The sequence below is a fragment of the Psammomys obesus genome, unplaced genomic scaffold (assembly GCF_907164565.1).
Source record: "Psammomys obesus unplaced genomic scaffold, mPsaObe1.curated_primary_1811, whole genome shotgun sequence".
NCBI classification, from domain to species: domain Eukaryota; kingdom Metazoa; phylum Chordata; class Mammalia; order Rodentia; family Muridae; genus Psammomys; species Psammomys obesus.
In genome coordinates, this window is record NW_026594216.1 from 2,071,862 (window position 1) to 2,084,762 (window position 12,901).

Genomic DNA, 12,901 nt, shown 5'->3' on the forward strand with positions numbered 1-12,901 from the left:
GCTGAATTTCCACTCATTTCCTAATGACCATTAAAAAGAAAGAGGCTGCTTTTCCTTTACGATCACTTCTGGGGGAAAGGGCTCAGAAGGCAAGGGGAAGTACAACATTTAGTGAGTATCTGTTTGCCAGGTATGGCTTGGCATTTCCATGTCTCATCTCTTAATCCTCACAACAACCTTGTGAGGTAGGTAATATTGATCCCCATTGTCACCGATGAGGAAATAGGCTCAGAGGAATTAAGTGGCTTTCCATATCCACACGGTAAACATACCTGCCTACTTTCAACTGTGCCCCCTTTTCTACCAGGCCTCTCAAAGGGATTGCTTAGGGACACCTGGCAACAGAAAGTTTCTATCTCAATACCAAGACGTAGGCAAAAATAACTGACAGGATGATTGTCTCATCCTATTGTTTCCTCAGCTTTTAAGGGAGGTTTTGCACAGGAACAGCTTTTAAGAGCTAAGGATTGGGGGCTAGAGAGACGGCTCAGAGGTTAGGAGCACTGCTTGCTCTTCCAGAGGTCATGAGTTCAATTCCCAGCAACCACGTGGTGGCTCACAACCATCTATAATGAGATCTAGTGCCCTCTTCTGGTGTTCAGATGTACATGCAGGCAGAACATTGTATACATAATGAAATAAATAAATAAATCTTAAAAAAAAAAAAAAAAAGAACTAGCTAAGGATTGGGGTTGGTGAAATGGCTCAGTGGTTAAGAACACTGGCTGCTCTTCCTGAGTTCAATTTGCAGCAACCACATGGTGGCTCACAACCACCTATAAAGAAATGTGATGCCCTCTTCTGTCATGCAGGTGTACATGCAGACAGAACACTCCTACATTAAAAAAAAAAAAACAAAAACACATAAATAAACAAGTTTCTTAAATTAAAAAAAAAAAAAAGCTAAGGATTATATACTGAACTTTACCAATCAGTCTCAGTGAGTAGAAAATTCCTGGAAGGTGGTCATAGCAAAAGTTGTGAGGAACGTTCCCTTTGTTATAAAGGGAAATTTTTACTTCTTTTATGATCTGTTCCTACAACAGAAGGTGGGGGAAGGGGAGGAATGGTAATTATTAGTTAATGGCAGCAAGATCTCACCGTCAAGTTATTTCAGTATGAATTAGAAATCTCCTTGTACTTAAAAGTTCCTTTTTATGTAAAGCAAGGGTTGGAGGTCTAAGTAAAAAAAAAAAAAAAATTAACAAAATGGCTGCCAAGCAATGTTTAACACACACACACACACACACACACACACACACACACACACACAATTACCCTAAGTACCTTTCCTGTTTCTTCTGAGCTCACACTGCCATCTACTGGACAGTTTCTGGATCTACCAGCTGATTGGTGGATTAATATATATGAAAGTTTTTCCCTTATGATATAGTAGGAAGGAGATTTCTCAAGCATGGATTTATTTCAAAAGAAAAAGAAATAGCTTTGAAGTTAAAAGGACTCTCATTTCTAAGAGATTTCCTCAGTGGAACAGACACTAGACTAGAAGAATACACAAATGATAGGAAGAAACTTGGAAATTCACCTAATCCAAAAGGGAAAACGCTGTTTGCCCAGTTTTATTTAATAGGTTATTTTCTTCGCTAAAGAGTTTTGTTTATATTCCCCACACCTTTAACGACAAGCAGGGGGTCTCTATGTGTCACTTCAATGAATTCTCAGAAGGCAGAACCATGGATATATTCTCCATACTATAAACCTTATCAGACCTAAATGCTCTACAAAAATACAGAATATCTGATCAAGTTAGATTGTGAACTCCTTAAAAGCAGAGTCCACACATCATCTGTGTGTCGCATAGAATGTTGGTGTTCAGCTATTTGTGCATTGAATAGAACTGAAGGAGTCAGTATTGATATTAATATAACTTTTTATCATAAAATTTATTAGTTGTTCAAAGGGGAAACCACTCCACCCCAACCCTCTTTCCCCCTTTGATGTCCAATTAACAAGAAATTTGTTCAGATGTAGACACATCACCCTCTGGATCAACCTTGACCCTTTAGTATTCGACTGAGAGAAGTGGAATGGACAGGACCCAGATAGGTAGCCTATCCAGCTTGCAGTCAATCCCTCTCCATTGAAAATACCATCACTGATACTAACCAACATGGTTCCTGTAGTCTTAATCAATAAACAGCAAAGCCCAACTCTCTGCCCTCTCTCCAACCTAGGGCTGCAGGTAGGAGACAGTTAAGTCTTTATCACAGAAGCTAATTTTGAGAGCAATGAATGAGAGCAGGGAGGCATTTCATGGACTATGGAAACCCCACCCTTCCCGTGCCCGACCTTAGTCTCTTGTACCCGATTGTCCAGGGGGCTGGAAGTGGGTCACTGCCATGAGGAGAGAGATCAAGGAGGCCAGTCCTGGAAAGAAAAGATTGGCAGTATTATTGATCAGAGTAATTTACCTGACCTTTCTGTATCCAGCCACTTTATCAATTCAAAGACTAACACCCACCCTCATCTCTCTGACCCCCCAGTCACTCTAGTTACTCAAAAGACAGGGAGGAAAGAGGCATCCTTTCTCACACTTGTCTCTGCTGTGATCAGGACCCACACTTGATCTCCTGCATGCAGGAAAGAGAAGAATAGGAGAGAGCTGCAGAACATTTTTTTCTGTCTCCTACTCCACTACCCTAACTGCAGTTTTCCTTGCTGCTGGCCAAATTCAGGAAAGACTTCACCCCACACATCTTCTCTTTTCTCTTCGGTTTAAGAGAAATCTTACAGATTAACTTTTAAAAAGGGATCTATTAACTCATGGAAACACTTGGGTAGTTTTGTTCTTTTTAAACCTCGTAAGCAACTGAGAAGATGTAGGCCATTGTCTTACCTTGGTTCAGTGTAAGTATTACTCTATTATACTGGAAAGAAGTAAACCTCAGTGGTCCCTACAGTAACTTCTCCTAGCCTGCTGCTCCAGCGCCTACCCTTAGGAAGTTTCCCTGTTTCCTGAGGCATGAAAAGTTCACTGGTAGAAAGGCTTTACCTCACCTTTGTGACCCTTTTCTCTCATCACCGTCTCACCATACCCAGGTTCCCTCCCCCAATAGTCAAAGATCACATCCAAGTCCAAGGCTTTTGCCACATTGTCCATCCTGATGGCTCTGGTCCTGACCCAGGAAACACCAAGCAAAAGCTAAGTCCAGAGACCCCAGCCCAAACCCCAGCCAACTGGAAAAGCAGTCCATGAGATCGTAAACCAGCCCCAAGCCTTATTTCTCTCCAAGGGTCCATCATGACTCCAGCCTTGGTGAGGGGGCAGGACGGAGGTAGCTGTCCGACATGATGTCGCTGGTGAGCTGCTGCTCCAGGAACTCCGAGGTCTCCTCAGCAATCTGGCCTGGGATTCGAAAGTCAACAGCAGGTGGTGGCTCCTGCTTAGGGCTGGGCAGGGGCCGGGAAACCCAGTTCTCAGAGGTCCCCTGAAGGAACTGCAGGAAATTCTCCTCAATGGAGCCCTCCCGACTAGGCAGCCTCAGCTCCTCCTCTGGAGCTGCCTTGAAGAAGCACACAAACTGTTTGCTAAGCTCTCCCCGGATCTGACGGTTGAGACATCCATAGAAAAAAGGGTTGGAAGTGAAGCAAAAGTAGCCAATCCAGGTCACCACATTCTCCACCTGTCCTGTTGAAATGGGCTGAGCGCTCAGGGCAACGTAGAGATGGAAAGAGAAGTAGGGTAACCAACAGAGCAGGAACTGTCCCCCTACAGCCAAGAGAACCACTGCTGCCTTCCCACCCCCAAACGTCCGGTGTGGGGTGGTCTGCTGAGCCCCAGAGCTGGTGACCATAGTGGAGCGGCTACTGAGAGACTCGGAGCGTTGCCGGGGCGTCTCCATCCACGTGGGCAGCGGCCCGTGTTGCATGGCAGCCACGCGAGCCACTCGGAACATGCTGCAGTAGACCACAAAGATCAGGATCAAGGGCAGCAAGAAGTAAAGGACAGCAAAGACTACCACAAAAAGCTGGCAGTAGGCACTATGGCTCCATTGGAGAGAACAGCCTGGGTTAGCGCTGGGAGCTCCTTCCTCCCAGTAGACCTTTCCCAACACTGGCACAGAAGCCATGGCCAGGGCCTTTACCCACACGCCCACCAGCACGGAGGCCACCAGCCCCAATGTCATGCGCACCTCGTAGCGCATAGGGTGGACCACATAATAGTAGCGCTCCACGTTAATGGCAGACACCGAAAGGATGGCCAGGCTGACAAAGCAAACGCTCAGGAACAGGTAGAGGCGGCAGGCCACCTCCCCAAAAAGGGCATGGTCAAAGAGGGCAGAGCTGGAGAGCATGGCCAGGGGCATGAGGGTCAGGGCAGCCAGCAGGTCCACCAGACAGAGATGGAAGACGAAAACGAATTTTCGGAGGGCAGGCGTTTTGGCAATAACAGCCATCACAGCGGCATTGCCGGCCACAGCAGTGAGGTCCAGCAGCAGCATGAAGAAGAGAGCCACAGATTCTGAAGCCACGTCCCGTAGTCCCAACTCTGGGACCCCGCTGGCAGTAGAGGGACCTGGGGTTTGAAGGGCCCTTCCCAAAGTGGACGAATTTCCTGATGACTGGGGGATGGGTGAGGACTCCATGGGGCCGAAAGAGGACACCCAGGGCACTTCCTACTACAGGCCCATCCCCCATCCTACTCCACGACCCTGGGATGTAAGCCCAGGCTCAGGCTTCCCAATCTCGCTGGGGGCCTTCTGCTGGAGCCTGTAAGGCAGGCTCTTGTCCCCAGCCTTCCAAGCTGGGCCCCTGTGTGGACAGAGCACCAGGACAGGCAGCTCTGAACTCAGGAACTCATGTCCAGTTTCTGTCCAGAGGTAGCCCCAGGGTCAGCCCTGGTGATGGGAGGGATCCTCACATACTCCTAAGCCGCCTTCTGGGTGACCGCTGGTACCTCTTTTGCCGCTTTCTTTTCTACTTCTCCATGTTTCTCTTCCCTTTTGAGGGCAATCCTAAAGTTCTGTCAGCCTCCTCCAATGTCCTGCTTTGCTCTAGGACAGCGATCCGGCTTTAGGGTTGCTTGTGTGGATTTTCTGATTTTTCATCAGAATGGGGAGCAGAAGGAGCCTAAGATTCAGCTTCTGGTTCCAGGTGTTACTAACTGTGCAACTCTTCTGGGCTCCAGTTTCCTCATGAAGGCATCTGCAAAAGGAAGAGATAACACCTATTTCGTAACTGCTCGCAGGGTCAGGTCTGGTTGCAGTACTAATCCTGCACAATAAGGGTTTACATGGTGCTCGGGACACACTCCGGGCCCTGCCCTAAGCACTCCAGGTCCCTCAGCTCACCTCCATCCTCACACGATCCCAGGAGACAGACGGTATGACCTCCATCTCTCCACAGATAGACCTGCAGCCTGGAGAAGTTAAGGAGCATACCTAAGATCACGCAGCTCAGGAGAGGCAAGCTCAGAGTAGTCTGCCTTCAGGGACGGTTCTTTTGCCCACCATGCCGGTCTATGCGGGGAAAGCAGCCTCCATATCAACTAGAGTACAGCAGGCTTTCAGTAAATCATCGCTGAACTTGAACAGACCCTGCCAACATCTCCCACCATCACCTAGAAAGAACAGCTGCACTTCAGTCCCTACTGACATCATCACTCCCAAAACAAAGAGCTGCCAGTTTGGGAATGCCGAGGAAGCTGCAGTGAAGACCAGATGCCCAGCTGCAAGGAACGCCAGCTCATCTGCTCCTGAACTCCCATGGCCAGGGGACACATGCCATTTGAAAGCTGTCCTTCTCTACCTACTCTATGGCTTCTCAGGGCTGTGGTATTCTGGCTGGTGGGAGAGCAGCAGCCCCATTTCCCAGGTTCCTGCCACTAAGCAAGGATTGCTCACCCCAAAGCTGTCTTGGTTCTGACCTCTTCCCATGATCACATGACAAAGGGTGAGCGTGAATGTCCATGTAAAAAGGATGAAGGTGTTGAGGGGCAGGGTGGAGGACTGCAGTTATAGAATTGGGTACACAGAAAGGAGAGAAAGCCAGACCAAATCATCACCTCCCAGATCTCCCCATCAAGTGACAGGTCACATCTGTTTATTATGTCGTTATCCACATTAAGTCTGCATATAATTGAAACAGATTGTCCCCAGTGTAATTAACATACATCAACCCTCAATAACTAATATAATTAATAATCATTAGTTATTAACTAATGATTAGCATATATGTATATAAACCCTCAATACAGTATGCTGAGTTACACAGTCTAGAGACAAGCCATAGACATGCCACGTCTGCTGGCCATTCCATAGACAAGTTAAAAGTTTTTCTGGGCCACACTTTGTACAACTGTGAAATGGGAGGGCTGGACCACAAGACTGGCAAGCTTTCTACATATAACATTTTGCTACTCTGTGAGTTTCTGGGATGGGGAGCACCTGGTGGTTTCTGCCCTTAAAAAAACTTATCATTTCTACAGCTGCAGTGAAGAGAACCACATAACTTTCCAGAGCCCCACTCCTCTCAAAATTATTTTATAATAATTTTGGCGTAATCCAACTTCTAACATGTCACGCATGCCTTAGGTGTTCAGTGCAATTCTCTTGAGTTGAATCAGACTCAAGTTGACTAATTGAATCCTGGCCCCGGAGTACAAACTCCTGAAATATTCAGTCAGTTATCTGTGTGCCAGCCAGGGGATTCTCTCTGAGGAGGATAGCCCAGACTCCTGGATTTGCGGCTTCCCTAACTTTGGACAACTGCCTAGAGACATACCTCTCTCCAGGGAGATGTCAGAGTCTCATAAGACAGTCTACCAGGAAAAAAAATGCCTGAAAGAAATCCTAGAGATTGCATCTTTTACCCTTTACTCTCCACTTCCATCCTCCCTTGGAGTGGGGCCTAAAAGATGTGGTGCCCAAAGAAGGAAGAGTCCACTATGTGTGGATAGATAGCAGGAGTCCAATCCAGCAAGGCACAGCTATAATCCCTGACTGAGAAAGGCATACATGGTTTTCATGTGGACACATGGACATGCAGGGGTGCTATGCAGCCATGATGGAGCCTTAGGCAAGAAAGCACTAGGCATATTTCTTTCTTTCTCATAGTTCCCCCACCCCCAAGTCTTGTCAAATTCTAGGATTCCAATTTGCCTTGTAACAGACAGACCAATATAGTTGGATACTAGGTACTCTCTCATTGATGGAGGCTTTTAGAGGGGAGGGCTGTGGTGTAACTGCCTCATAGGGGAAACCCAGGGAGTCTGACTCCACTCCTAGCTCATGTCATCACGCCTTCCACCTCAGTAGATGCTTGCACCCTCCCACTGCTTCCTTTACTACCACCTCCTCATCTTCCAGACCTTAGTACCTGGAAGGCTCAGCCAGCCTAGGGTCTGAAGTCTGGCCTCTGACAGGGCCATGGTCAAGTGGCAGCTGTCCTCATCTCAGGATGTAGCATATACACACGTGCCTAGCCCAGGGCCACAGAGGTGTTGTTGGGATTCACATGTACCTGAGTCTCACATTCAGAGCTTCTGTGCCAAGGATCAGAGCCTGGCCTACCTTCAGGCAAGAATGTGGTCTTCTTAGGCCAGGGGAGATTTTTCTCCCTAGCAGAACTGCCCACGCCCAGGACACAGATGCCCATCATCCTGGAATGCCGAAGGGCCTGTTTCTAGGATGTGGGGACCTCTCTGTATGACACACAGCAAGGCAGACAGGGAATGCTGTCTGTTGCAGGATGGAGTTACTCTGGCCAGCAGGAGATGATCAACCTCCTTTTCCTTGGCTTTAGAGATGCCCACACGCCAACACTACCTTTGGGACACCTGGGAGCCCATCCTCTGACAGAACTGCCCACCGTAGGGCCGGGTGGGTTGCTCCTTGAGATGCCATCCTTCTGTAAGGTGAGGCAGCACTCACCAAGCCCTGGGTCTGCCCCCCAATCCTGGCCTAGTCGGCAACTCCTACCTTTGCTGAGCAGCTCCCAGCTCCTATGTGATAGCTCCTCTCAGCTGATGCTTCTCCAAGGCTGCTGAAGCCTGAACCACTGCAGTAAGCCGAGAGAGGCAGCCAGCAGAGCAGGATGCTCAGAGAGCTTCTGGGTCCTAGTGGCCTCCTGCTATCCACCAGCCCTTTAGAGCCACTTCTGGAGCAAACAGCTGGGCCTCGGGGCTCCCAAGCAAAGTGCCGAGGAAGCTCTGTTAATCATGTTTCTCTCAGGAATCTAGACTGCATCTCAAAGGCTTCCAGGAGCCAGCTGATGGCAAGCAGGCAGGGGAAACCCTCCCAATCAGCCTGATGAAAAAAAAAAAAAAAGTCCCAGGCACTTAAGAGCTGAGTTACCTTGGGCAAGTCATTTCCATTTGGCCCTTGTTTCTCATCTGCTCAATAGTATTATGAGATAGATGACCCCAAGGTTTCTGACAGCCTTAATGTTCATTGTGCGGTTCTGTATGATGCCAGCACCAAGGTGCTACTGTAGTAGGCAGATGGGTGCATAGCCAGAACTCCAAGATTCAACCTGGGAGGGCTCCAGCGGCTGACCCATGGTTTGACTCCTTTTAGGATCGGTAAATTTGTATAGTAGACAGATGAATGAGTAGCAGTGGGATTTGAAGAGGAAGCCATCTTGACCCTGCACTTGTCCCCACCCAAACCACACCTCTATTATTTGCTTAAGCTCTGGGGCTTATAAAGACAGGGGAATGTAAGATCTCCTGAGGTCCCTTCCACACGTCCACACCTCTGCTCCCAAAGGCAGAGGTAGGAGCCAGGTTCCCCGGAAGGCTCAGGTTGGTCTGCATTTGTAGAGCTGGACAGAGCCAAGGGCATCACTCACAGGGTGTCACCACTATATGACAAAGCTTTAGAAGGGAGAGAAGGGGTCTGGCCTCCTGCTAGCTATGAAGAACATGGTCAGTGACCGATCCCAAGAGGAGGTTTCTAACGAGGCATCTTAAAATCCCCACAGAGCATGAACTCACTCTTTTCTCTCTTTTAAGTTTGTTTCATGTGTATGGGTGTTTTGCCTGCATGTATGTAAGTGCTCATCTGTGTATGTGCATGGGGGTCAGAAGAGGGTGCTGGATCCCCAACCTAGAGTTTGGGATGGAACTGAGCTCCCACGTGGGTGCTGGAACCAAACCTGGGTCCTCTGAAAAAGCCCCAAGTCCTGAGCCAAGCAACCCTCTAGTCCCAAGAGGTTCATATTCATTCACTCTTCTTCTTCTTTTTTTTTTCAAGGTTTTCCGAGACAAGGTTTCTCTGTATAACCCTGGCTTTCCCGGAACTCACTCTATAGACCAGGCTAGACTCGAACTCAGAGATTCGCCTGCCTCTAATGGGATTATGGGTGTATGAAAGCGCTGTCTGGCTGGTATCCATATTCTTGAGGTGAAGGCATTGCTCAGAGGGCACAGCCTCACCCCCACAGCAGAGCTGTGAGCCTGAACAGGGAATTCAGATCAGATCTGGAGCTGACACCGGAGCCCTGTCAGGGGGCCACCTGCATATTCAACAACTCCTTCTGGCTTCAAAAGGGAATGCTAGAATCGCTTACTAGATCCAGACAAAGATCTGTAAAACCAGTGACTTACCCAGGAAACTCAGAGGACAGACTAGCTTCTTTAGGCCCCAAATCAACAACCAAGAGAACTGACTAGCCTAGTCTAAAATTTTTTTTTGAGACAGGGTTTCTCTGTGTAGCCCTGGCTGTCCTAGAACTCACTCTGTATACCAGACTGGCCTTGAACTCACAGTGACCTGCCTGCCTCTGCCTCCCAGAGTGCCTACCACTGCACCCAGCCTTCCCTGAATTCCTAATGAGTGGCAGACCCTTAACATATGACCTCTTCAGTCGTCATATCAGTGTTTAAGGCAGCAATTATCCACCTCTGAGGAAAAGAGGGCATAAAGTGAAGTGACCTTCTCCGGACCAAATACAGCCAGGGCCAATATTTGAACCCTATTTATCTGTTCAAAGATAAAGTGTTTTCTCAGTCCTCTCCAGTCCCATGGCCTCTCTGGAGTCCTGATGTGATGGTCAAGACAAAGGCACAGACTGATACAAGCCCTAGAACCCCTTCCAGGGATTCAGAGAGAGCTAGGGGCCGACAGGATCTTTGCAACAGAAATAGAGACAGAAGCACTGGACAGGGATCAGGAAAGCGCAGTCTAGCTTTGGATGTGCTCTGCTGCTCAGAAGTAAGACCTTGGCTTCCGAGTTGACTGTGCATTACTTTTTCCATATGTTAAAAAAAAAAAAAAAAAAAAAGGCAAAATTCCTCATTTCCCAGTGTCTTGAACAGTGGTACGGAGGCTGCAATACAGAGAGAGTCTGCTACCCAGGGAGCTAGTTTGGTTATCATGGCCAGCCACTAAGCTGGAGTGGGGCCAAGGGAAAGGTCATGAGCCCCCTACTAAAAAGCTATGGGGGGGGGAGTATGAAGGAGACAGTGGGTTCTAGCGCATATTCCCAGATGCTGGAAGCCATCCTGGCTCAGGGAAAAGAGAAAAGGGCCTGTGGACAGGGGAGGATAATGCCTGTCTGAGGCTGGAGCCACTGACAGCAGCAATGCTGGTAACAGCAAAGGGTCTCTGCAGGGAGGGTTCAGAGGAGCTGTTGACAGCACAGCCCAACTCTAATCCACTTATTTATTTAGGATCTTTTTTTTTGAGAAGTTATCTGGCAGTGTAGCCTAGGCTAACCGTGTGTGTGTTGTGTGATCGTCCTGCCTCAGCCTTCTAGATGTTGAGATCACAGGTCAGAGCCACCATACCCAGCCAGCTCAGCTCGTCCCTCCAGCGCAACAGATGAAGTGAGAAAACCAAGACAGAGAAACTGGACGTGGTCTCTCAAAGCCCACCAGCAGCCCTTGGCCCAGTGTGCACACCCGCGAGCTCTGTCACAGGGCAGGAAAGGACCGCCTCCCATCGGTGCCATGTCTCCCCTTGCCCATAGCCATGTCTCTTCTTAGGGTCAGTCGGAACCCTGATAATGGATTGCTCTGTCCTAAACTCCTTAAGAGCCCCACCCCATCTTTGCCTACCCTTGATAGGCTTTTTCCATCCCATCCACCCTTTTCTGCCCAGGATGAAACCTTGGAGCCGAGCAGATCTACCTTTCCTCTGTGCATCCTTCACTCGGTAAATGTTGAGGGGCTCTCCGGATGCCCCCCCATACTTCCCTGAAGTGTCTTTTCTGGTGGTGCCCAAGTCTTTCTTCCCTGACCCTCTGCTTTTTGTCAAAACCTGACCTCAGGAAAGAGCTTCATCAATACGTTTACGCTGAGAACAGCTGCATATTCTCCCTCTCTCTGAGGAATACTAACAACTGAACAGGAAACAAGGGGAAGGAGGAAATATTAGGGCCACAGCAAGGCCCGGGAGTGTCCCTGAGATCCCTGTATTATATACAGAGTGCCTGTTAAGCCACCTACACGTCTGTCTGACCTCACCCAGCACGCCACCATTGTATTTTTTCTGTACCCATCTCTAGCCACTGGACACCCAACCATTCCACTCCCACCAAGACACCCAAAGAACAGGCTCTCAGCTGGGCCTCCTCATTGTGGCTCAGGCCCTAGCTGTCCAGGCACTTGGAGCATCAGTACCAGGTCTATCTGCTCCTGAGGCATCCATCCTCCTCCCCTGCCCCCATCTGAGAGGGCTGGGCTGAGGGGCTGGAAGAAAGGCGAGGAAGGCAGAGGTGAGAGCCTTTCCGTTCTTTCTGTTCCCCCACAGTCTGGCCCACACCCCCTGCCAGGAGCCGAGATCCAACAGTATATTCAGCCTGCAGCTGCCACTGGTCATGTGAGCCCCATTGCTAGGTTACGGGGACCCAAAAATAAATCCTTCCCAACCAGATTAGAAACTGGGGGCCTCGGATGAACCAGGCTCAAAAGAGTGGCAGAAACATCCACAGTGAATGAACAGGCCTGACCATGCCGGCTGCTCCTATCCAGCAGCCGGTCTCATCCCTGGACCCCTAAACTGCAGTGAGCTTCTGGCTCTATAGCAACACAATAAACAGGTTTATGGTGAGTGGCCATCTCAGTGGCAATCGGGAACAGCTCGAGCCACAGTTCGGTATCAGGAGCTCCCATCCAACACCCTCATCAGCCTGTCCCCCCAAAAGGCCTCACCCCGCGCCAGAGTCCCATGCAAAGGGGACCCTGGGGGCAATGAGGACCAGTTGCTCTTTTCCAGACAGAAAGCAGGCACAACGCTGGTCCTTTCATCCCTCACCCAGTCTTCTGGATCAGTTTCAGCATCTCGAAACGTAGAAACAGGCTCAGAAAGGCTCGGTGACTTTCTGCACAGCCACACAGTCGAGTTACTAGGATTCGGCGTCGCTCTGTTGGGGAATGGGGTGTGGAAGAGGACAGGAAGCACTGTAGGGGGAAAAGAAGAGGGCTGCTCAAACCTCCTCCCCGGAGCCGTCCAGGTACCCCTACTTGCTCAGAGTCAGGGTGCTGGCTCTACCTGCACCACTTCTGCCTCCTCCCAGTGACATCACAACTTATCCAGGACACACATCACACTCTGAGCCCCACCTGCCCCCGCCCCTGTGGCCACAGGCCCTGGACCTTTGGGGGAGCAAGCTCACTGAGTGAGAGTACCAAAGCTGAAAGTCCTGGGGGTCTGGGAGTCCAGCTCTACTCCTACAGCTGAATAGGCCCAGAGGGGGATCTATTTGCCCCAGGCTGCACAGCTGGAGAGTGAAGGAGGATCAACTTGACCCCAAGCTTCTCGGTTCTATCCCCACTCTCCCTCTTTTGATCTAGCACTGAAGATGAGTAGACTTGGCCCGGGGCAACCTGTAGTCCTTTCCAGCACCCTGGCACCCTTCTTCACTATACAGGCCCTGGCTCTCCATTCTACACACCCCTACCATCTCCTAAAGTCTCAGCACCCCCTCCCTAACCCTC

At 49.5% G+C, this 12,901-nt stretch overlaps 1 protein-coding gene across 4 annotated transcripts; it reads right to left on the reverse strand.

Moving 5' to 3' along the window:
* Positions 1 to 1,873: 1,873 nt before the first annotated feature.
* Gpr61 (G protein-coupled receptor 61) lies at positions 1,874 to 8,005 on the reverse strand. Of its 4 annotated transcripts, none has more exons than XR_008721409.1 (3): positions 7,941 to 8,005; positions 3,019 to 5,166; positions 1,874 to 2,388 (listed from the first exon to the last, which is right to left on the reverse strand). XR_008721409.1 is itself a non-coding variant. In XM_055618156.1 (2 exons), exon 2 carries the CDS (start codon positions 4,605 to 4,607, stop codon positions 3,261 to 3,263), a length of 1,347 nt encoding a protein of 448 aa, XP_055474131.1. In that variant the 5' UTR covers positions 4,608 to 5,166; positions 7,941 to 8,005; the 3' UTR covers positions 1,874 to 3,260. The 4 variants fall into 4 exon arrangements, 2 of the variants coding, with proteins under 2 accessions (XP_055474131.1, XP_055474132.1); XR_008721410.1 differs by having other exon boundaries at positions 1,874 to 2,591; XM_055618156.1 differs by having other exon boundaries at positions 1,874 to 5,166.
* Between the last annotated feature and the right edge of the window lie 4,896 nt (positions 8,006 to 12,901).

Excerpts from the sequence above, each read along its gene's own strand:
- Gpr61 (XM_055618156.1), bottom strand. The coding sequence starts at position 4,607 with ATGGAGTCCTCACCCATCCCCCAGTCATCAGGAAATTCGTCCACTTTG.